The following is a 22,909-nucleotide window of genomic DNA, read 5'->3' as shown; positions in this document are numbered from 1 at the left end:
ACCTTTATATTTCACCCATTACAGATATGAAAAAGAACAGTGACTGAGCCCCCCATTCTGAGAAAAAGAATCCCCGAGCTGGCCACACTAGCCTGTCGTGATTGAATTTTGCGTACATGAAGACTGCTATCCGTCACCGACACAGCTAGTTTATGCGCGCGGTGTTATACAAAAATTCAATCCCATATCTTCTTTTTTTCTCTCTCTCTCTGTTTTTATTCAGGGCAATAAGCTAGCAAAGCGTTCCTTTCCCGAGGAGGCAGCGCACGTGTCTTTTCTTTTTCCCTCTTTTTATTAAATTAATCTTACTTGGCCAAATGTTTCCTCCCGTCGATCGTTTCCACACGCGCGCACAATCGCATAAGCACCCTCTGGGGGCGACGTGCACGTAAGCTTAGCAGAGAAAGGTACACAAGGAAGGGGGGCGTGCCCGCTCTCCGGCAGCTGGATCGAGCCGCAGAAGGAAAGAGAAAAGCGCGCGAAGGGCGAAAGCGGCCCGAAGAGTCGATATAACTGCAACAAACGCGGGCACCATCCCGCTTCGAATCGGGCGCGCGTGTGCGCGCACTGGTTGACTTGGGCGAGAACCGCTGAGCAGCAGCGGGGATCACATACCTGCGAGTGGCAATGCGAAGTTAGCGCGGGTCCCGCTGCCTTGGTGCGCCGAGCCGAGTTGTACGCGTGCCCGCAGCCGGTGACCGGCTGCCGTCCTGCAGCTGGGCGTCAAGGAGAGTGCGACCGTGGGATCAAACGAGACGCGCGAGCCAGCCGCGGCGAAAAAGCGAGGCTCGGGCTTCGCTGCGGAATTGGCGGGGCGGCCGCCAGAGGGCAACGGCGCGGCGCGTCGGCTTAGCGTCGGCTATAAGCATGCTTTTTCCTTCCTCCGCGGCTGGAAGCGTGGGCGGCGGCGGCGGCGCGCCTTTCGTAGTGGCGCCGGTAGCGGCTGTACGCGCCAGCAACGATTAAACAAACTTCAAAGGGCTAATGAGTTAGGACGCTGGAACGGGACGATTGGGCCCCGTCAGAAGTGAAACTAATCGAAATATTTACGAATGAACTTTGACGCAGTCGGGGAACACGTGGTGACAGTTTTAAACTGTCGGTGCCGGTAAAAGCGAAAAGCCTATACACAAAAGTAGGAGCGTAAATTAAGGCATTAAGATTTGAGCGAGAGATTGGGAAGATCATACTTCCGGACATTTTCGTGCGAATGCTTCCACCGGTAGGGTCGGTCACTCAGGCGATGTTGAGATTGACTCACTCGTACGTGTCCCTCAGAGTGCATGGTATATGGTACAGACGAACGCCTTGTATGTTCGTTTGCTTTTGTTTTTTTGTTTCGTTTCTTAGACTTCTTAGAAATCTTCTTAGACTGAAATATTAAATGCGTGCGATACAATAACAAAAACCTGAATATGATTATTTTTTTTTTGGCACGGCTGTGCCCCAGTTCCGGGAACGGCTCACGCAAGAGGCCGCGTTCCTACCAGTAAGCTCGTCGTCGCTTCGCCGCCAGCGTTTCCCGGTAAACATTACGGTTACATAAGCTGCAGTTGCCGGGAAGCGTAAGAAGCAGTCGAGGATCTTTGAATGATATCGCGTTCCACTCTTAAAAGCGAAGCTAAAGCGTCCTCCATTTTTTTTTCCTCTTCCGGGTGCTTAGGCCAGCCAAATATGCTTCGCGTTGTTATTGACGTTGTAACAGATTAGATTTTGCCTGGAGCCATCATCTTGTGCCCAGGCTGCTATGGCCGGCGGTCGCATTCGTTTGATCCACATTACAGTTTGTGTCTGCTATTTACTGTCTCGTCCTCTGCGCGCTATTCCTTGGTGTTCAAATCATGCACCAACAAGCCCAAAAAGCTACGCTGCGCAACTAAAACACGCTAAAAGCTAAGCACACGCGTTCACAGTCGCCTTGCGAAGCGTGAAGAGGTATGCCCAATAGTTAACAAGCACGATATCACAAAGGGGCGTCGGTGTTGATGACGTGCTACCGGACGCGAATGGCAGCACCATGCGGTGAACTCTTCTTCATGTCGTCTACAATGCGTTCAAAACATCGTGGAAATGATTGCTGTGACTGATTAATGCGCAGTCATGTACTGTTGCCACTGTTACTCGGTCGATCGAAGCTTTGTACTCGCCCGACACTGTGCTATCATCATACGCTTACGCACGTTCTATGGAGGCGCCGCGCTTTGGCATCTTGGTGTTTTTTCGCGGTTAAGGCGCCTTCTGGAGAGAACTGGCTCGACGAGGTCGGCTTTCGTCAGACCATATGCACGTCGCGACACCGCTGTAATTATGTAAAAAATAAAGCGTTAATAAAAACAGAGATAGACCTTATTAATAGCTAATAAGACTTGTAGAAGGGCTAGCAGGTCTTGGCTGTGTGAGTGAAGGTTGCGCTGCACAGGTTACAAGGAACCATGACGAATGAAAGACAGAACGAGAGAGAACACGTCATTCATCCGTGTTGCTTTATTGTAACCTGTGTGTAACCCGCCGCAGTGGCTTAGCGCCTATAGTGTTGGACTGCTAAGCACGAGGTCGCTTGTTCGATTTCCAGTGGCGGTAGCCGCATTTTGATGGGAGCGTAACGCGAAAACGCTCCTGTGCCGTACATTGGGTGCAGGTTAACGAACCTCAGGTCGTCAAAATTAACCAACGAGGCGTGCCTTTTAATCATATCATCGTTTCGTATTGTATCAGAGCTTCATTAATTGAAACTGTGTATAGCGCAACCTACGTTCAGGTATAACACCAGTATCGACTGTGCACTTCTATACTGCTTGGGATAATTAAGGAATTAGTGCGGATGTTCTTATTGACGAAACAACCGGTTACAAATATCACGCGAACTTTCTTTTTTCTTTTTTTTTTTTATTCGCTTGGGTTGCCATGCGGCATAACGTCAGTATGCAGTTAAATATAAGCATGCCGGTCCGTTTCATGTATATACTGCAACAGTGACTTATAGAATGTGTTATCGATAGCTCAGTCTTCAGCTTGATCACTGTTCAATTTCACACTCGAAGTACCTTATGACGAATTCTCTTTGTCCCAGGGCACGTCCAAAGCAGATGGCGGGCATCCTCTGCAGACGCAGCGGAGCGGAGCACTTTGGACACTGGACAATGTCTTCGTAGGTTCACTAGGGTTAAGGATTGGGCGAATTGGTGTTGCATTCTAAAACTGGCACAGCGCAACATAGAAAGGAAGAAACAAGCCGAGCCGGCCAGATGAAGGAACAGAGCGCGAGGGTTGGCCCCAAGCACAAGTGATGACTCGGCCCGCTGGCTCCTTAGGGAGACTTCTTCCACCCGAGAAATATTGTGGGGGAGGAAGCAGACACACGGGGGGATGGGGGAACGCGTGTCACGCCGGAGGATGGATTTTCGGGCAATCACCTACTTTTGAAAAACCAGAGTGTTACTTACAGTACAGGCTCCCATTGAGACAAACCCAGTTAGGCCGAATTTTGGGTTATCAGGACTAATCTGTGATCGTTTGTTTGGTTTCCTATTGGCTCAATACGAAAATAATCCGCTTAACTATAACCGGCAATCCGGTTAAACCCAACTTCCGCAGCCTCCACACAAGGCCACTCCTTGACTCGGAGATAGAAGCCCGGATCGGCAGACATGAAGCAGGCAACGCTGCTTGCTATACGACAATCAAACGATATTTCTGTGGACATAAATGCCAGCGTCGGTGATGACACGGAAATGCCTGACGCCAGGGCAACAATAATTATGGAGGGCCTTGATGTGCCTTTGCAGGCAGGTAAGGACACTGTCTAAGCCACAAAAACCAGTCTCACGCAAGACCCAGCTGATGATGTCCTAATACTCTAAGGCTTTCAAAAATTCAAGGGACTGAATTATTTTCAGTGAGCAAGCTAGGTCAAGTATCAGCTTGTGCGATGCCGCACAGATTTGCACAGCACTGGTAAGTACCAGTTACTCAATTTCAATCAATTGCTTAGGTAAGAGTGCATAAATAAACGTTTACTTTCACGCAAATCCAGGAATCTAAATGTCTACGTGCGTATTTAGACGGTAGAAGAAGGGAGCTGTCCTATATACCCGAGCGCTCCGCCACAGCATGTAAACCTTTAGGCGCCCCGATCGCTCTTTCGCGACAGCACGTGCCGGTAGGCCCAGCCTATTCGCTCGCACGCACAACTCTGTGACGTTCAACAGATACGACGGCATGTCTACAGCGAAATCGAGTTATGCATTCGCATTGGTGCCCATCGCTTACTTTCCTCACCTCCGCAAAAGCCCTGGATGTTTAATAAAATTTGACCAAATACTTATTTCCCCATTGCAAATTCCATATCGAGAAATCGTAAGCCTGTAAGAGCTACGTTGTCACATAAGGTTTATTAATCTAAAATATTTACCGTTAGCGCTCGGCGACGAACTCCAACAGTACGCGCTCTTTGCATCAGCGTCTTCTTACTGGCGGTGAAAGTCCGACCATCAACTACCTAACACCAACTACTAAAACCCGCGAAAAATCCAAAGAATGTTATTCGCTTAAAAAAAAAAAGAACTACAATCAGTAGCGCAGCTCTGTTAGTGCTAGGTTCACCTGCCAGATGCAAATTTGCGGCTGTTGCACGGTTACGCGTTGTACTGCCCCAGTTATCGCTTTCACTTCTTCGCCTTTTGGACGAAACTTATTATTATTATTATTATTATTATTATTATTATTATCATCATCATCATCATCATCATTATGCATCACTTCTGATATCGCTCCTAAAAAAAGCATTGCTATAACAATGGTTAGCATTACATTGTAACGGTTTTAAAGCGTGAATAAGTCAGAGACAGGCTGCAGCAGCTGCCTCCGGAAGAGGCACAACACCTGCCAGTATCTCAAAGGGGAGAGAGGATAGGAAGGAGAAGGTAACGAAAGACATAGGAATCACAAAACGGGCAAGCGTTTTTAAAGTACGAAACCATCACGGACAAGGTTGTCGTTGAAGTGTTGCTGTCTTGAAAATTAAAGTTTTAAATACCTGTATCGTTCAATTTATCTGTACACATGGGCACATTCGAACAAGCATTCTTAATCGAATGTGCCCGTGTATACAGATGCTCTGAGGGACGCAGAAAAGAACTGGTCTGAGCGGCACAGCAGGTCGTTCGACACGCTTAGGACCCGTTTCATAAGCTTATAGGTGGCGTTTATACACTAGGGTGACGGGCTTGGTCGAGTTGCTGATGCATGATCTTCGACGTACAGCGCACGCAAGGACGAGACGTAAACGAAGAATCGCACAATCGCTAAAGGAAGTTACTAAAGGAGTTACTAAAGGGAGTTACCGAGCTAAAGCTTCCTCTTAAGAGGAAGGTTTAGCTCGGGTGCTCCTATCTAAATACATATAATAGGACAATTCATTTTTCTCGGCAACCACTGGACCAAATTTGACGAGGTTTGTTGCATTCAAAAGAAAAACTTAAGATCTAGTGACTTTTGGTTTCGGATTATTTTATTTCGGTCGTGAATTTTTTATTAAAAATTGGCCAAAATCAAAAATTTTCAAAAAACGAAACTATCAAGTTTACAACTCTGTAAATCAGCAACGAAAAATGATAATACAATTCTGTGAATTGCACCTCATAGTACATCTAAAGCGAACAAAATTTATATGTTACACATGAATCTAAAAAAAATTTAGTAATATGGAAATACAGCTTTTGCAGAATCCTTGTAAAGAACGCAACAAATTCAAGTAAGATATAAAATGAGACATCGAAATTGTACACTTTCAATGGTCTAATGGATGCCTTTTACAGAACCGTGATATAGGTTCTTGATGAAGAGCTATGAATCGGTAAACTTTGTGCTTCTATTTTTTTCAAACTAGCGAATTTTTGAAAAAACTTTTTAACAAGATTCAGGATCTAAATCTCAATTCCGCTTCCAACAGTCACTAGAACTTGACTTTCTCTCTCAAATGCAACAAATTTCATTAAAATCGGCCCAGGGGTTATCTCAGAAAAACGTTTTTGCGTTTTACATATATGTATTTGAATAGGACACGTCGGAGTTGGGCCCGAGCTAAAGCTTCCTCTTAAGAGGAAGCTTTAGCTCGAGTGCTCCTATCTAAATACATGTAAAAAGAGAATTCGTTTTTCTCGGCAACCACTGCACCAAATTTGACGAGGTTTGTTGCATTTAAAAGACAAACTTAAAATCTAGTGACTGCTGGTTTCGAATTTTTGAGTTAGGTTGTCAATTTTTTATTAAAAATTGGCAAAAATCGAAAATTTTCAAAAAACGAAACTATCAAGTTTACAACTCTGTAACTCAACCACTAAAAATGATAATACAATTCTGTGAATTGCATCTAATAGTACATCTAAAGCGTACAAAATTGATATGTTACACATGAATATAAAAAATTTAATCATAGGGAAATACAACTTTTGCAATACCGTTGTAACCAACGTAACAAATTCACGTAAGATGTAGAATTACATATTGAATTTGTCCGCTTTGAATGACCTAATGGATGCCGTTTACAGAACCGCGATATCAGTTCTTGATGCAGAGCTATGAATTTGTAAACTTCGTGCTTCTATTTTATTCAGACGGTCAAATATTTGAAAATCGTTTTAAGAAAATTCAAGCCCTAAATCGAAATTCCGCTTCCAACAGTCACTAGAATTTAACTTTCTCTTTCAAATGCAACAAATTTCATCAAAATCGCTCCAGGGGTTATCTCATAAAAACGTTTTTGCGTTTTACATGTATTTGAATAGGCCGCGTCGGAGTTGGGCCCGAGCTAAAGCTTCCTCTTAAGAGTGGAACGCGATGGCATTCAAAGATCCCTAACTGCTTCTCACGCCTCCCGGCAACTGCAGCGTATGTATAACCGTAATGTTTACCTGGAAACGCTCGCGGCGAACGCTGTGCACGAAGGCGGGCTTTGTGGTAGAAACGCCGCCTCTTTCGTGGACTGCGATGCGGTGGCGACGAGCGCCATCTGGAAGTGTTTCAAGGAAACGGGCGCGCCGCTCCGTGGCTTCTGAGATATTCGCGCGCCGGCGCGCGCAAATGGCGGACACCGTGGCCGGCCTATGTAGTAGAAACGCTGGAAGAAGGGTTTGAGTTTTCGAGTAACAGAATTGTTTTCTCGTATATTCAAATTACAATCCGACGCTATCATGTCTGTACGTTGTAAGTCGTACCTTGCGATTCTTCTACGTATTTTAGCTTGATAAATTCAATTAGTTCAGTAACTTCCTTGCGCCACATGGAGGGCCTGGGTATGGGTGGTTCGAAAATCTTTTTCCCGAAACGATATACGATGCTGGACGCTGGACGCCGACGCGGGGCGCCGACGCCGGATTTTCTGCTACACGGGGCCCTTAACGCTATCGTGTTAATGAATAACTTTTTAGTCGGCACTCATTTGAAGGTACCCTTGAATAGCAAGGTTAGGCTGCACAGCTCGCACAAGTGCGCTAGGTGCTTCCTCACGCCTCAAACGAAGAGAGCAAACCCTATTAAGTACTACTAAAATTTAAACATTATGCTTCACTCTCCTAGCAGCCAAGCTGTTAGTGCGACTAGAAGCGTTCGAAAAAGTTATGTGCGTGTTTTCCCGGTGTCGTGGGAGAACTGGATTATACACCCAGCTTATGTTTAGAGAAAATAGGGGCCATGTTAGGGGTGATGTGTAGTAATATTTTGAAGTGTGCGCGTGTGGTTCAATAAGATACTAAATTAACATTGCTAAACGTTCGTTTTCAACTTGTTTAAAGAAGTTATATAAAAGTATTACGAAGTTTTTCCGTTACCCTTGGAGAACCAAAGGTGGCAGCAATGTTATAGTTGGAGAGAATGGCAACTATGTGAACTGAGAGAGAGAGAGAGAAAGCAAGGACAGGAAAGGCAGGGAGGTCAACCAGAAGAGCACCCGGTTTGCTACCCTACACTGGTGGCGGGGGAATAGGGAATAGAAAGAGGAAAAAGGGAGAGAGTAAGCACTAAGTGCGTGTGGGAAGGACACTATACAAAGAGACACTATAAACGGTCTCTTAAGGCGGTGCACTTCAAGTATTGTACTAGTGCCAGTGACGGGTGGGGCTACGGTCCAAGTATCTTTGACTCGGTGAACGGTCTTGAGTCGAGTCAGCGTAAAGCTGCCCGCAGAGAGAGGCGTTGTACATCGTAGCGAGGGCAGGTACACAATAGGTGCTCGATGGTTTCCTCGCACCCACAGGAGCCGCACATCGGGCTAGTAAAGTTTCGTTCGTTCTCTGTCCTCGCTTCACCGCTGGAACTTGAAGCTTCTCGGACGATGATCGGCAGTTGTTGATCAAACGCAGGCAGGAAACGATGCAGATCAGATGTACAAGAAATATTTATAGTTGAACTTTTCTATATACATGGCAGGTAAAACAAATACATTACAAACATGAACAATTGAGAAACAAAGTCTCACTCATCGACTGTCTCAACGACTGTTAGAGCCCAGACTCGTTTTAACGTACATAGTACGGAGGCTCACTGATCTATCAGCAATCCTGATTTCAGCCAAGTCTGAGGGACAGCATGTCGTCCCGATTTTTATAGCCCAAATATACAAAGAAAAAAAAGGCGGTAGGGCCGTTGGCCCGTCCCACAGGTTCAGTTGCCAATCAGAGTCAACCGTTTGTTAAGCCACAACCCAGAGGGATGGGCTTACTCTTAAAAATAAACATATTGGAAAACAAAGCTCTTTTCCTTTTTCCCCAAAACTCCGTTGCCCTCTCGTTTCTACGTAGTTAGTGACGGGCTCAGCAAAACACGCCAGGCCCGAACAAGTTATCGCTAGACCGCCTCAAATCCCAACGGCGTCTAGGCCGCAAATGTCTCGGAAGCAGGGGCATCGACACCACGTAGTGCCGCTGTACTCAAAGTTTGGTCGTGTGGGAGACGGATGGCCCTCCTTGTCCTTCAAACTTATTGTCTACAAGACAAAGTTCTCCGAGTGCGTGTTTACAAGACGCCGCCGTCCGAATGCACTCTTCACGTGTACACCGCACCCCTACAGCGTGCACTGTAAGCTGACCTTCGACACCCCACAGGCAGTCGCACCCAACAACACGGCTGGCGATTTCGTTCCGGACGCGTAGAAGAATAGATTCCTTCTCCGTATATGCGGCACGGGGTCAAGTTTGTTAAGCCCTTCTTAACCTCGCCGGCGCCTCCAATTAGTCAGGCACTCGGGCGGCAGACCCACGATACCGCGTACAGCGGTCTCTTTCCAGGCAGGACTGTGCAGACTCGTGCGACCGTCGGCAGACTGCCAACCCCTTGCGCACAATACCGACTTCCCGGAATCGGCACTCGCCCGCCTGGCCTCTGCCGCGACGCGTCACCGAAAACCGCGCGGTCCGTGACCCCACATAATACAGAAACGGTTGCCCCGCTGACATGGGGGGGGGGAGTGAACCCCCTCTCTATACACACCGCACGTGGCCCGATTCGTGACACTTAAGCACACGAACAATCAGAGCGACCTTACACGTCCCTCCTAAAGAGTATACTGGGCTCACAATGTTCCCAGCTATACTACAAGAACCAAAGGGCGCTGTATCCTAGAATTTAGGCTCTGAAAGTTCCGTCAAAGAGATTTGACATATGCTGCCCAACACGGGTGCTGCGGAGTCCATAAGGAACAGGAAAATGAACTGAAAGGACCGAAAAAAAAAAACAAATTTCTCACAGCGATAAAAGAAAAGGGCGAAAGATCAACACATTCATGGCAGTGAGCATGCAAAAGAAATACTCATGTATGTATAGTAACACTCCAACGCACTGCACGGCACAACAGCAGAAAAGTGACATATGCAGGTTATATACATATATAGTATGTCCACAGTCTTATAACCCTCACACACATGGACGACAACAACCACAAAAAGTTCCATCAAGGCTGAACTGTCCCGCGCACACGTCCTTCGGGTGAACGGGAACATTCACGCCTGTCCCAGCTGGCATGGCTGTTTTTGTCTATCCTTTCTTTTCTGCTCTTTACTCGATTGGCTCCCATTAACGATTCGAGAGCCTTGATAATGCATCAGCATTGGCGTTATATGTTCCTTTCCGGTGACGCACCGTTACATTGTAGCGCTGTAGTGAAAGCGCCCATCTTGCTAACTTGGCCCCCTGCGGGGTGCTGGTTGTCAAATATGACAATGGGTTATGATCAGAGACAACATTCACCACTGCTCCGAAAAGCCAGTAGTCGAATTTCTTGAGTGCCCAAATAATAACAAAGGCTTCTCTCTCTATAGTCGACCAGCGCGCCTGTGTCGGGTTAAAGCGATGGCTAGCAAAAGCGATTGGCTTTTCTTTTCCGTCCGCTGACATTTGAGCTAAACAGGCACCGGCCGCCGTCGCAGACGCATCAGTGAATAGCCAGTACGGCTGATGAGGCTCAGGAGTGTTCATGGCGACAGCCTGACAGAGAGCTAATTTTTGACTTTCGAACGCACACTGCGCATCTTCCGACCCTGGAATTGAATTAGAAACCCTTCGCCTTGTCAAAGCTGTAAGCGGGCTCGCCACGTCAGCGTAGTTTGAGACATAGTCCCGATAATACCCGGAAAGCCTCAACAGACTTCGCAACTCTTCCTTTAATAGTTGAGGAACTCTGTAAGGAGACGTCCTCTTTGGTTTACATCCTTCCTCCAGCTCGATGCGGTGCCGCCCTACTTGCACCCTCCCAGGCTTTCCGTCAAAGACGCAGCGATGTTTCTCAAATACCGCCTCGATTTCCGTGCGCGCATCAGACACCAAATGAGCTAGCTTGTCTTCAGTTATTGCGTGCTCGCTCGCTGAAGTGCATACAGCTTGCGGCGCGTATTCCACCTGGCCAAATTCTCCGTCTTCCTCGAACACTACCCTCGCATGATTCCCTCTAGCGTAGTACGGCCTGAGTCGGTAAGCGTCCACTACCGAAATCTTTCTGTCATTTATTTGCAAGCGATACGCCCAAAGAACAAATGGGATGAGCTTGTCCCAGTTTCTTCGGTCCCGCTCCATTACATGATACAGCATATTTTTGAGGACTCTGTTCCATCTCTCAACTACTCCGTTACTCTCAGGGTGTTCGGCAGTGGAGAACCTGGGTGAACAGCCCAGTTTTTCTAACATTAACCGTGTCAGTTGCGATTTAATGTTAGTACCTTGGTCTGAACAGATCGTTTCCGGCACTCCAGTACGACTGAAAATTTCCAGTAAAGCCTCGCATGTGTCCCTCGCTGTCAGGGATCGGAGCGTGACTACCTCATTGCGTCTTTCTTCTGGTAGGACCAGTTGTCTGACTTTGACTCCTGCTGGAGAATCCCAATGGTACAAAAGTCTGTCTGACACGAACATGCCAGCTTTGTCGTTTCCCGCATCATTCCAGGCCCTTTTTAGGCTTTCGTCGGCAAGCTGAGCCGCTCGAAATTCCTCCCGCTGACTGGGCACCCCAGTGACATCTGGTATGAAACTATTCTCTTGCAATTTAGGGATTTCATCTGTCGTTTCTTCGCAACTTAGACCGCAGTCTGGTTCAGTGTTATCGACCATTTCGACTGATCGGACCCCAACGGAATTGGCTACCCGCGGAATATTTTCTCGTCCAAACTCCTCTTTTTCCTGCGCCTGTAGTAGTTCCCAATCTTCCTTTGACAGCAGGCAGTCAACCCCCTCTGCAAGTTCGTCTGTAACCGCGCACACCAGATCGATGCTCTGCGGTTGTATCGAAGCCCCCAGGCGATGCATGCCTACGGGCAGCGTAGCTAGGTTAGCTCGAACGCTGTTTCCGAATGCCGACTCGAGTCTTATTGTTCTTGATGACTCCTGTAAAACGACGGGCAACATACTTTTACGGACGACCGTTATCTCACTACCTGTGTCCAACACAGCTTCCGTTGCTATATCCCCGCACATGATAGGGATAATGTCCAGCTTTGATCTCCCTGAACTAGCATTTTGAGCTAAGACTTGTACTCTAGCACTTAGCACCCTTTCTTGCTCTGGTGGAGGTTCTTCACTTACAACAGCAACCTTCTGTACCCTTTGTTTTTGCACAGTCGGCGCCTTCCCCTGCGGTTCTTTATCTGAAGCTTTTGGGCAGTCTCTGGCTAGGTGACCCTGTATATGACACACGTGGCATTTTAAATTTGTCCTCTGCGGGCCAGCTAGTTTTGCGTGCTGCGGCAATGAGGCTGTTGCGGCTGGCTTAGTTGCTCGTCCTTTCCCTTTAGCTTGCTCGAAAGTCTCGAGCACTTTCGCCACCTCCACTGGCTTAAACCAATCTTCGCCCTCCCGCAAAAGAACATATTCAAGGGCTTCTGAGCCTATACTGGCTTTCATACGGTCAGCGACCATAAGCTCCGTCATAGCTTCTTTTGTGTTTGCATTTCGAGATTGAAGGTAATAGGCCAAGTAGGTTCTAGTGCGGGACGCGAACTGAGCCCAAGTTTCCTCCTTTCGTTTAGATGCCTTTTCAAACCTCTCCAAGTATTTAGCTGGCGTGAGCTTAAGTTCATCTAATACCGCCTTCTTTACAGTCTCATAATCTGTACATTCCTCGTCATTGAGGCCACGCAACAGATAACGGACCCGCTCGGCCAGCGCAGGCATGATCAAATGTACACGGCTGTGTTCCGGTACTTGAAAAGATAAAAACAACTTTTCAACCTCATCAAACCATATCGGAACGTCAGCGTCACACGGCAACCGGTATGCCTTAAGCACTTTAGCACATTGTGATATTCCATCGGTGCTGGCACGGCGGAGATCACTTCCTTCCGACACCGAAGGCGGCCTGCCCGACTGCTCAAGCTCCACTCTCCGTAGAGCAATGCGCTCGCACTCTAGCTGTAGGCGCACCTTTTCTAGCTCCAGCTCCAGGCGTCTCACCGCCATGGCCTCTGGATCTGTCGTGCTCGGAGCCTGCGAAGCGCCTTGCGTCTCACTATCCATTTCAGTATCCGACGTCTCAGACTCGGTCTCTCCGGCGCGTTGTAGTTCCTGCCGTCTCTGACCCTCTCTTTGTTCAGATGCCGTATCAATGTTTACGTCAGCCTCAATCAAATTTGCTGTTCTGCGCGTGAACACCATTAACCTCACTGAACAACAGCCATGCCAACCTAGACAAAACGCAAGGAATCCCGCTCACCCGTTGCTGCTGGGGGCGCCGCCTGACGTCCTCGTCCAGATGAATTGCAACCCTTGCGGAATTGGCTGGTGGCCTTCCGATGCCTTGCGCCTGGCTCGCTGCTCGTTGCTCGTTGTGGGGCTTGCCGATCCTGTCGCGCTGCGCCAGTAATGTTTCGTTCGTTCTCTGTCCTCGCTTCACCGCTGGAACTTGATGCTTCTCGGACGATGATCGGCAGTTGTTGATCAAACGCAGGCAGGAAACGATGCAGATCAGATGTACAAGAAATATTTATAGTTGAACTTTTCTATATACATGGCAGGTAAAACAAATACATTACAAACATGAACAATTGAGAAACAAAGTCTCACTCATCGACTGTCTCAACGACTGTTAGAGCCCAGACTCGTTTTAACGTACATAGTACGGAGGCTCACTGATCTATCAGCAATCCTGATTTCAGCCAAGTCTGAGGGACAGCATGTCGTCCCGATTTTTATAGCCCAAATATACAAAGAAAAAAAAGGCGGTAGGGCCGTTGGCCCGTCCCACAGGTTCAGTTGCCAATCAGAGTCAACCGTTTGTTAAGCCACAACCCAGAGGGATGGGCTTACTCTTAAAAATAAACATATTGGAAAACAAAGCTCTTTTCCTTTTTCCCCAAAACTCCGTTGCCCTCTCGTTTCTACGTAGTTAGTGACGGGCTCAGCAAAACACGCCAGGCCCGAACAAGTTATCGCTAGACCGCCTCAAATCCCAACGGCGTCTAGGCCGCAAATGTCTCGGAAGCAGGGGCATCGACACCACGTAGTGCCGCTGTACTCAAAGTTTGGTCGTGTGGGAGACGGATGGCCCTCCTTGTCCTTCAAACTTATTGTCTACAAGACAAAGTTCTCCGAGTGCGTGTTTACAAGACGCCGCCGTCCGAATGCACTCTTCACGTGTACACCGCACCCCTACAGCGTGCACTGTAAGCTGACCTTCGACACCCCACAGGCAGTCGCACCCAACAACACGGCTGGCGATTTCGTTCCGGACGCGTAGAAGAATAGATTCCTTCTCCGTATATGCGGCACGGGGTCAAGTTTGTTAAGCCCTTCTTAACCTCGCCGGCGCCTCCAATTAGTCAGGCACTCGGGCGGCAGACCCACGATACCGCGTACAGCGGTCTCTTTCCAGGCAGGACTGTGCAGACTCGTGCGACCGTCGGCAGACTGCCAACCCCTTGCGCACAATACCGACTTCCCGGAATCGGCACTCGCCCGCCTGGCCTCTGCCGCGACGCGTCACCGAAAACCGCGCGGTCCGTGACCCCACATAATACAGAAACGGTTGCCCCGCTGACATGGGGGGGGGGGAGTGAACCCCCTCTCTATACACACCGCACGTGGCCCGATTCGTGACACTTAAGCACACGAACAATCAGAGCGACCTTACAGGGCTCTCGGCCATTCCCAAACGATAGGAGTATGCGTTCGTGAACGCCACTCCCATCCACAAGCGGCACAACAAGGTTGTTTTACCGCGAGAAAGGCTAGATGGCTGTTGTAGCCGTAGTGTGGGGTCCAGTTTATGTAATCGGCAATTGAAGGCACTTGAACTCCAGAGATCTTGTGACTTTTTGCGTGCTAGTAGGCGAAGTTCCCTGGCAGCATCCGACCTCGCCAAAGGTGTTGGACGCGTGTGCATATCTTCGTGGGCGGTCTTTCATTGCGAAACCTTTTCAGTGCCGCAAATACATTAAGCTGGGACACGTGCGCAGCATCTGCGAAAATCAGGCAGCATGCCCCCCGCTGCGCCGAGCCCCATGCTGCATATGAACGTGGCGGGACTGTAATGAAGTGTTCAAACTGCGGAGGGTCACATGAAGCTTCATCGAAGAAATGCCCACACCTTAAGAAGGAAATGGCCATCTTGGAAGAGATGGCTAGATATCATCCATCTCATCGCGAAGCCGTAGATAAAATCAGGAAGCGACGTTCCCGGCGCCGGCGCTCCTCAAGGAAGGCTGTTGCCTCTGCGACGCGCATGCCACTTCCTACAACACCACCTCCTCCTCTACCGCCCAGGCCAGACACTGTGGAAAGGACCGCGAAGAACGAGGCCACTGAGAAGACCACATCTGCCGAATCTTGGCCGGCTCTACCGAAACGACAGCCTTCCCCAACAGAATCACAGCAAATATTTGCTGGCAACCCCCGACGTCTACTATCGGTGATTTGTGCGACCAAGACAGGCAGGTGGCTGATATGCTGCAATCACTAATTAATACAATGCCCATCATACTGAACACGCTGCAAACACCAGCAGCTCGAAGTGCTCTGCAAATGCTGGATGCACTAAATACAGTGCTTGCTAGCATCGTTTAAGCATCATGGCTCGACCAATAGTCCCCTTCTGCACTGAAGTTAAAAGTGCGTCGATCTTTCAGTGGAATGCCAGGACTCTAAGGACCCGTATAGCAGACTTTCGCCAATTCATTTTTAGAAATCGCTTCCCCATACTGGTCATTTGCGAACCAAATACATCAACTCCACTCAGACTGCCCGGTTAAGAATCTTTCGCCTCGTCCACATGCGGTGCGAGCACGAAAGTATACATCTACATCCGCATGGACCTTACATATGTCGCTAACGCGGTAGAGCCTCATGACGACAACCAATATGTCTTCCTGAATGCCCAAAAGAAGGATGTGTCATTTACACTAATTGGAGCCTACATATCCCCAGCGGGTCACTTTGACGGCGAACGACTTACGAAAATATTACTTATGAACAATGGCCCCTGGGTTATCACAGGTGACTTTAACGCGCATCACCAGCTATGGGGAAGCACGAAAATTGACTCCAGAGGCAGGAGTCTTGCCTCCTTTGCTGCGGACCATGATTTGTGCTGTGTGAATGACGGCAGTCCTACATTTCTGCGAGGCACGACCTATAGTAGCTGCTTGGACTTAACTTTGGTGTCACGGCGCTTAGCCTCGAGCGTCCAATGGTTTACAGACATAGAAACACATGGAAGCGACCATATTCCAACATACATAAAGATTAGAGGAGTTCAGCAACGCTCCTCTACTGTCTTTCGCACAGTTGATTGGTCAAAGTTTAAGAAAGATATAGATGGCGCATGTCGGGAAGGCTTTTCACACACTATCGAAGATGCAATCGCAGAAACATTGAAAACATCCATCTGCTCTCTTACAAGGTGAGCAAGGCGAACATACTTGGACATGGAACTGGAGAGGCTACGTGCGGCACGCTGACAGGCGGAGAGGGGGTATCGGCGCACGAAGTCCGTCTTTGATCTGAGGGCTTCACGACGCATACAAAAGAGAGTCCAGCGTCGTATGGATAAATTGGAAGATAAGCGATGAAAAACTTTCTGTAAGACGTTTGATCCCCGAAAATCGCTCTCGCACATATGGAGAACGGTTAGAAATCTTCGCTCATCTCCGCATCAAAGGAAGCCCTTTGCTGCTCTGGCCCTCTACCAACTCCGCTCGGAACTTCAAGTGGCTGAAGCAACGCTCGTCTACTGTCTTTCGTACAGTTGATTGCTGAACTCCTCTAATCTTTGTGTATGTCGGTATATGGTCGCTTCCATGTGTTTCTATGTCTGTAAACCATTGGACGCTTGAGGCTAAGCGCCGTGTGCACGGGTTGCTGGGTCCATGGCCAACATTACTGACGCGGCGCTGAATGACATCCCTGAGGCGCGTGTACCAGAAATGAACGTATTATTTTCACTCGAAGAGCTCGATGCTGCGTTGGCGACCTGCAGGCGTTCTTCGTCAGAAGGATCTGATGGCATCACGTATGCTGCCCTATGCCAACTTGGACATGACGCACGTGACCAGCTGCTCAACTGCTACAATGCGTCTTGGCAGAACGGCGCCATTCCTAAACAATGGAAATCGAGCCGCTTGATCCCCATGCTGAAACCTGGAAAGTCTCCGCTTGAGCTCTCATCATATCGTCCGACTGCGCTTTCGAGCTGCGTCGGCAAAGTGATGGAAAGAATGATTCTTGCTCGCTTGGAATGGTACCTAGAGCGATTCAACATCTATCCGAACGCCATGAAGGGCTTTGGTCGAGGTCGCTCGTCCATTGACGACGTCATTGACATCGCAACCTGGGTCCAAAATCAAAAAAGCCTCAAGCGCCTATCAGTGGCACTTTTCCTAGATATAAAAGGAGCTTACGACAACGTCGCCCATGAGGCCATACTGAACTTACTTGAGGCTGTGGGACTTGGGTGGCCGGATGTATCGATGGATTCGGGACTAGTTGACTGAGAGGTGCTTTTTCTTACAGACCGAAGACGGCCCAACTTCAGAATATTACATCTGCCGTGGTGTGCCGCAGGGGGAAGTGTTGAGCCCTATTTTGTTCAACCTCGTCCTGGTAGGACTAGCGGAGTACTTACCCCGGACAGTTCATGTCTCAATATACGCCGACGACATTTGCATCTGGGCCTCTGCGGTGACTCGCCCTCAGGTACGTGCCAGGTTTCAGCGGTCGGCAACCATGACGGCGTCTTATCTCCGAAAACAAGATCTCGGTGTGTCTACCGAAAAGTGCGCATTGGTTGGCTTTACGCGCAAACAAGTGTCACTGTATCCTGTTTCAATCAACGGTCAAGCTGTATCCTATGTTGAAACGCATCGCTTTCTGGGCGTCATCATTGACAGCAACCTCTCGTGGAGCCCTCACTGCGTCTATCTTAAGAAGAAATTAGTTGCCATTGCTCAGGTCTTCAAATTTCTCTATGTGAACCGAAAGTTTAATTACGGGTAATGGTGGGGCGAAATTTTAGCGCATCTGACTTAATCGTGAGCTTTGCAAATAATCATAAATACTTCTTTTCTCCCCATTTTCATGTCTCGGTGCTACCATGATAGCACCTCGTTTGCTTTTTGTGTGGTTTAATTGAGGCCTTTGCACTAAATTACTTATACGAGCATTCTAGAGCGCTGTAAGTGTGTTTTACGAATCGTGTAGAAATTACTCCTCTGTCCTGGTAGGGCTATAACTGCCACCGGGATTAAATTTGGAGAAAGTGGGTACAAAATTGTGGCTGATGTGCATGCGGAGTTAAACGCACGTGACTAAATTACGGCCTTTACAAAAAAAAAATTAAGTAAGTACTCGAAAACGTTATACGACCTTTATCTATTATCATTCCCAATGTGGAACTGTATACTCGTGATGAAAAGTATGGGGACAAGAGGTCGTGCGAAAAAAAGCGAATTTTTTGGCAACTCAGACTGACAACCTGAAATTGACGAATGCGATGCGATGTTTGCAATTCCAAGTCTGAACTGGAGTCCTCAGCTTTCTTTCTTTCTTTCTTTTTTTTTTTTTTTGAAGAATCATACTTTTGGACGTGGCACTGAGGTCACACTTGGTGGAAATGAAGGTGCATGTTATGGGTAATTTGTGGTGAAAGCTTAACATTTTCGGCTGAATTATGAGCTTTCAAAATAATTACTAAATACTAGTTTTCTTCATATATACGAAGCCCATAGAGTGTTTGCCCGTTGTCTTCGGAAAAATGTGAGAGTGGCAGCGACTTCATGTTTCCTAAAGATGAAGGGGGGGGGGGGGGGTGTCAGGTAGTTATTTTTGACGTGCGTGCAATGTTTAATGTGCACATGTCGGTTAATTACGGCGTTACGCAATGGTCCTGGAAAAGAAAACCTTGCGTCAGTTGCTAACCAAAAGCTAATATTCGCTTTGGGTAGTAACATTAATTACTCAAAGAAGGTCATACATAAGACTAGCGCATGTAGTAACGGTTTACTAAGATCTCAGTAATTGGTAGTACTGGCACCGGTAGTGACATTTACCACCCCCCAAAAATAGTTATTGGGGTTTAGTTTACCAGCGGCCTTTCCATAGCCAACAAATAATAAAGTCGCTTCTATTCTAAAAGCATAATTAGGTTTTAAAAAACAGAACCGCATTGCAAATCAAATAATGGTATGTAAGATTAATGCTTGCGAGGACTATTCAGCTGCGGCTAACTACACTGTACAGAAAGGAACAAACAATGAAGGGGAACGCTGCATCCCAAAATACAATGAGCACGAAACTACACGACTAGTTTTTGAGAACGACCATACGTGCACGTATATGTAACCAATAGGCATAAACGTTTCAAAGGGAGCTTTAGAATCTATTCACTATACTAAATTTCAAGCTATAGGCAACAACACTTAGTTTGGTTCCTTGGCGTATCCTTTTTTTTTTTTTTTTCAGCAGGCGTTTCAGACGCCGTTGACACGCTGGCTAACACGCGTGCGTTGACACGTGGTTGACAGACGGGGGGCTGGCCTTGTGCACAGCATTCCTTTATTCTCAATTCGACACGCTACCACACCTTCCCTCGTTGCCGCACCCACCCGCCTTACACCCTTTTCCCTTTAGAAGAACCCCACCTATATATAGTGTGGCGAGGAAAACATACGTCGCCTTGAAGAAGACAAGTCCACTTGTCGAAACGTTGGCTCCTGCTTTCACCTCGTTCTCGTTTTGCTCATCGTCTTATATGTATTCTTGGTATTTCTGCGAAGGCTTTAAGTACTACTTAAATATAGCCGCTTTGAAATAAAAGAACGACTCCTCCGGCGACAGCTGGTCAGCGGTGCGGACCTCGGGGTGACGGACGACAAGTGGTAATTAGGCGCTAATTTTTAAAAAATACAATAATTAACTTTTAAACTTATAGTTTAAGCGGGCTCATCGTAATTGGCAAACTTAGGCGAGCTCTCCATACAAGCCATCTCAACTATTGGGTCTGAAAAAAATGAGATTGCCCGAGGAACTGTGGCACGACGAAATTCGGCTATCAGAGCGCGCGAAACCGAAACAGGGAGGCTGCAGCGAGCGCAAAGCCGCGCCCCTCGAGGCGACGTCCTCCGGGTGCCCACCCAGCAGCGGGCAGCCAGTGCGCTGCAACAGCAGGAGCTCGGAACCGCAGCAGGCAGCTGATTGAACGTCAATTTCAAATTTCATCGAACGCTGCTGAGCGGTCCTTCGAGTTATGAACTCCTCGCGAGCAAGCGAGCACGTTGAGATGCTTGGCACGTTTTGATTTGGCCTTACCGAGACGCAGTTAGAACACAGACAAGAGTTTGCACGGACAAGGAACGCGCGGAAAACACAGGCTTCCGAGAGCGAGGGTGACGTGGCGTCGCGGCGATACCCTCTCCCTTCACTCAACACCTGGCGCACTATTGCGATAGCAGGCGTTCCCTTTCGCCCGCTCTGCTCCGTCGAGGCGCGCTCGTGAGGTGGCGTCGCAGCCAACGGGAATTTGCCTGCTGTCTCACTGCCACAGACGACAGGCACCGGCTGTTTCGCTCAATGGGCCGTTTGACACTTTCGCATTTAAAATAATAATAATAATAATAATCAGGACCACTGCAATGGACGATCTTGCCAAGGTGAAATCCTCACGACGAGGCGTCCAGATTAATTGATTGAAGTAAAAGTGAGTCGGCACTTGCAAATGGACGGTCCGCAAGACTTGCAAGTCACCAATCACAGTGGAGGAGGATACTATACTGTTTATACCTAAACTTCCCGCTTTAGTTGAACCAAAGCATGTTGGTCTTACATTCTTGTAAACGTAAGAGCCTCTGTCGAGCTCAAATATGCTAACAACTCTCCAGCGTGGAGCCGGTAGTATTCCCGGTGAAATGACGGTACAAGAGGGGACAACACATACAGAAATGCACAGTACTAACAGCTGTACCCATTTATCATCTTTGTCAGTATAGTATCGTCTAATAATAACCACCGGCGCTGATCGGCCAATGTTCTGCGTGTGATGCCAAAACGCCAACCTCTGGTTTTATTCCCAGCGTTTATAAAAAGAAAAAGAGTGAAATAGGACAGGAGGCACGCTGGGGCCATATTTTCTAACGAACCATTTCATTTTCGCTCTTGCACTTTCTGCGGGAAGGAGACTTCATCCCCTGCATTCTGAATGCGCTCTCTTAACAGTTATTTCCCCTACTTCTTCCGCTACACATATGAGCGCAGTCAAGGCTTTTGGCCCTAACCAGAACTAATACCATTACATTTCATCTTCAATCTTTGTCATACTTTGTCAATGGCTCACACTTAATTCCATCATATTGTTCAATTCCGCGAACCCACCGCGATTGCTTTGCGGCTATGGTGTTGCGCTGCTAAGCCCGATGTCGCGGGATCGAACCCCGGCCGCGGCGGCAGCATTTCGATGGTGACAAAATGAAAAAAAAAACGCCCGTGTCCCGTGCATCGAGGGCCCGGTAAAGGTCACCTAGTGGTCAAAATTAATCCTGAGTCGGCGGCGTGCCTCATAATCAAATCGTGGTTTTGGCACCTAAAACCCTAGAATTCAATTGTTGAATTCCGCCTTGTTGATGTTTTGAGCCAATCAGAGGCTGTAGCAGTTCTGTGAGCCAATAAAAACTGACACGATGCCGAACTCGACGTGTCCACAGAGGCTGTCGCCTTCCGTTAACGCCGGGATCGGCCACTCGGCGCGACGTATGATTAGAATGGTCCATAGTATCAACTGTAATCCCACATATACGCTAATATCGTTTCCAACTAGCCGAACTTTCTGCATTACCTACAGTCAATCTTCGGGCCGTGTCCATCTAGTTAAGGGCACAAGTTATTTTTTGCCTGCGCTGGTTTGATCTCGAAGGTAGACACGTGTAATGGAGTACATGATCGGCAACGGCTGGCTCCTTCAGCCGCGTCGGCGGTGTCTGCTAATGCCGCGGGATCAAGTCAGCGCACACAAAAGCCATTCGGGCAACTGCAACCAAATCTTATTTTAAGGCATAAGCCTTTAGTGGCTTACCAAGCTCTTATTATGTTGCCTAATGTACATTGTTAAAAAAAAAAACACGATGTATTCCCATATTCAAACTTTCTGAACCCCTATTGTGAACTTTGTTTTTGTACGCCTCCGTTGTTTGTCGTTTCCCTACTTTCCTTCCATCAATATTCCAATCGACTCTTACTAATCTCTACTGTGGGCATGTTTACTTTCCCATAGCTCTCGCTGAACCCAAGGGCTTCAAGGAGTCCAGAGGTGCCCAAATCACAACTCCCTTCGCTCTGGCGCCATCTCCGAGACGCTGTAGCAAAACCAGAACGAAACTCTCGACTCTTTCGGTTTTCTGAAAGCGATGTGCTATAGCCGTGTTCTGCTCGTGCGCACACTACGAACCCGCCGTCTGTTTTCGTCACCTTCACGTGCAGTTTGATCTGGACCATTCCTCGACCTGGTCGGATGGCGCTACAATGATACAGTGGTCAGAGCCATAAAGAGTGTACCATTTACTGACAGTGGCTAGACCTCTCGGTGCCGCGTACAGGAACACTAGCAGCATTAAACTCGGCTGCTCCTTTAGGCGCATCATAGGATCATTGCGCGTGCTCAATGTTCCGATTTTGTATAAGTTTTCAAGCTTTGCCGAGGTGCCCGTCAGCTAATCGCCAGGTTGACACCCAGAGTGGCCGTTACATTCGTCACCCTTTTATGCATGTTATAGCTTCATATCTAGGCTCAACTATCTTCGCTTCAGAATAGTGGCTAGCCGGGCTTGTTGGTTTGTAAAAGAATACCTTCGCTTGAAATTGTCGCCTATGTGTTTTACGCTTTAGGTAAATCTTCAACTGCATCTGGCCACATCTCTTGGATAAAATTACTAATAGGCTTCGAGCTTTCACGAAG

General features: G+C 47.9%; 1 protein-coding gene across 1 annotated transcript; it reads right to left on the bottom strand.

Annotated features, from left to right (window-relative positions):
* Positions 1–635: 635 nt before the first annotated feature.
* LOC126546898 (uncharacterized) lies at positions 636–22,592 on the bottom strand. Its single transcript, XM_072288068.1, has 4 exons — positions 22,517–22,592; positions 13,280–13,384; positions 11,344–12,941; positions 636–716 (listed from the first exon to the last, which is right to left on the bottom strand). The coding sequence occupies exons 1-4, from the start codon at positions 22,590–22,592 to the stop codon at positions 636–638; spliced, it is 1,860 nt and encodes a 619-aa protein (XP_072144169.1).
* Between the last annotated feature and the right edge of the window lie 317 nt (positions 22,593–22,909).

The sequence above is a fragment of the Dermacentor andersoni genome, chromosome 1 (genome assembly GCF_023375885.2).
Source record: "Dermacentor andersoni chromosome 1, qqDerAnde1_hic_scaffold, whole genome shotgun sequence".
Classification (NCBI taxonomy): Eukaryota; Metazoa; Arthropoda; class Arachnida; order Ixodida; family Ixodidae; genus Dermacentor; species Dermacentor andersoni.
The sequence above is the reverse complement of the archived record's forward strand: the minus strand, read 5'-3'. Positions and strand labels throughout refer to the sequence as shown.

Excerpts from the sequence above, each read along its gene's own strand:
- LOC126546898 (XM_072288068.1), bottom strand. The coding sequence starts at position 22,592 with ATGCGCCTAAAGGAGCAGCCGAGTTTAATGCTGCTAGTGTTCCTGTAC. Across the intron at positions 13,385-22,516 it reads GAGAGGTCTAGCCACTGTCA|CATCAAGTTCCAGCGGTGAA; the intron begins GTAAATGGTACA and ends TCGTCCGAGAAG. Across the intron at positions 12,942-13,279 it reads AGCAACGAGCAGCGAGCCAG|AGGCCATGGCGGTGAGACGC; the intron begins GCGCAAGGCATC and ends CGACAGATCCAG.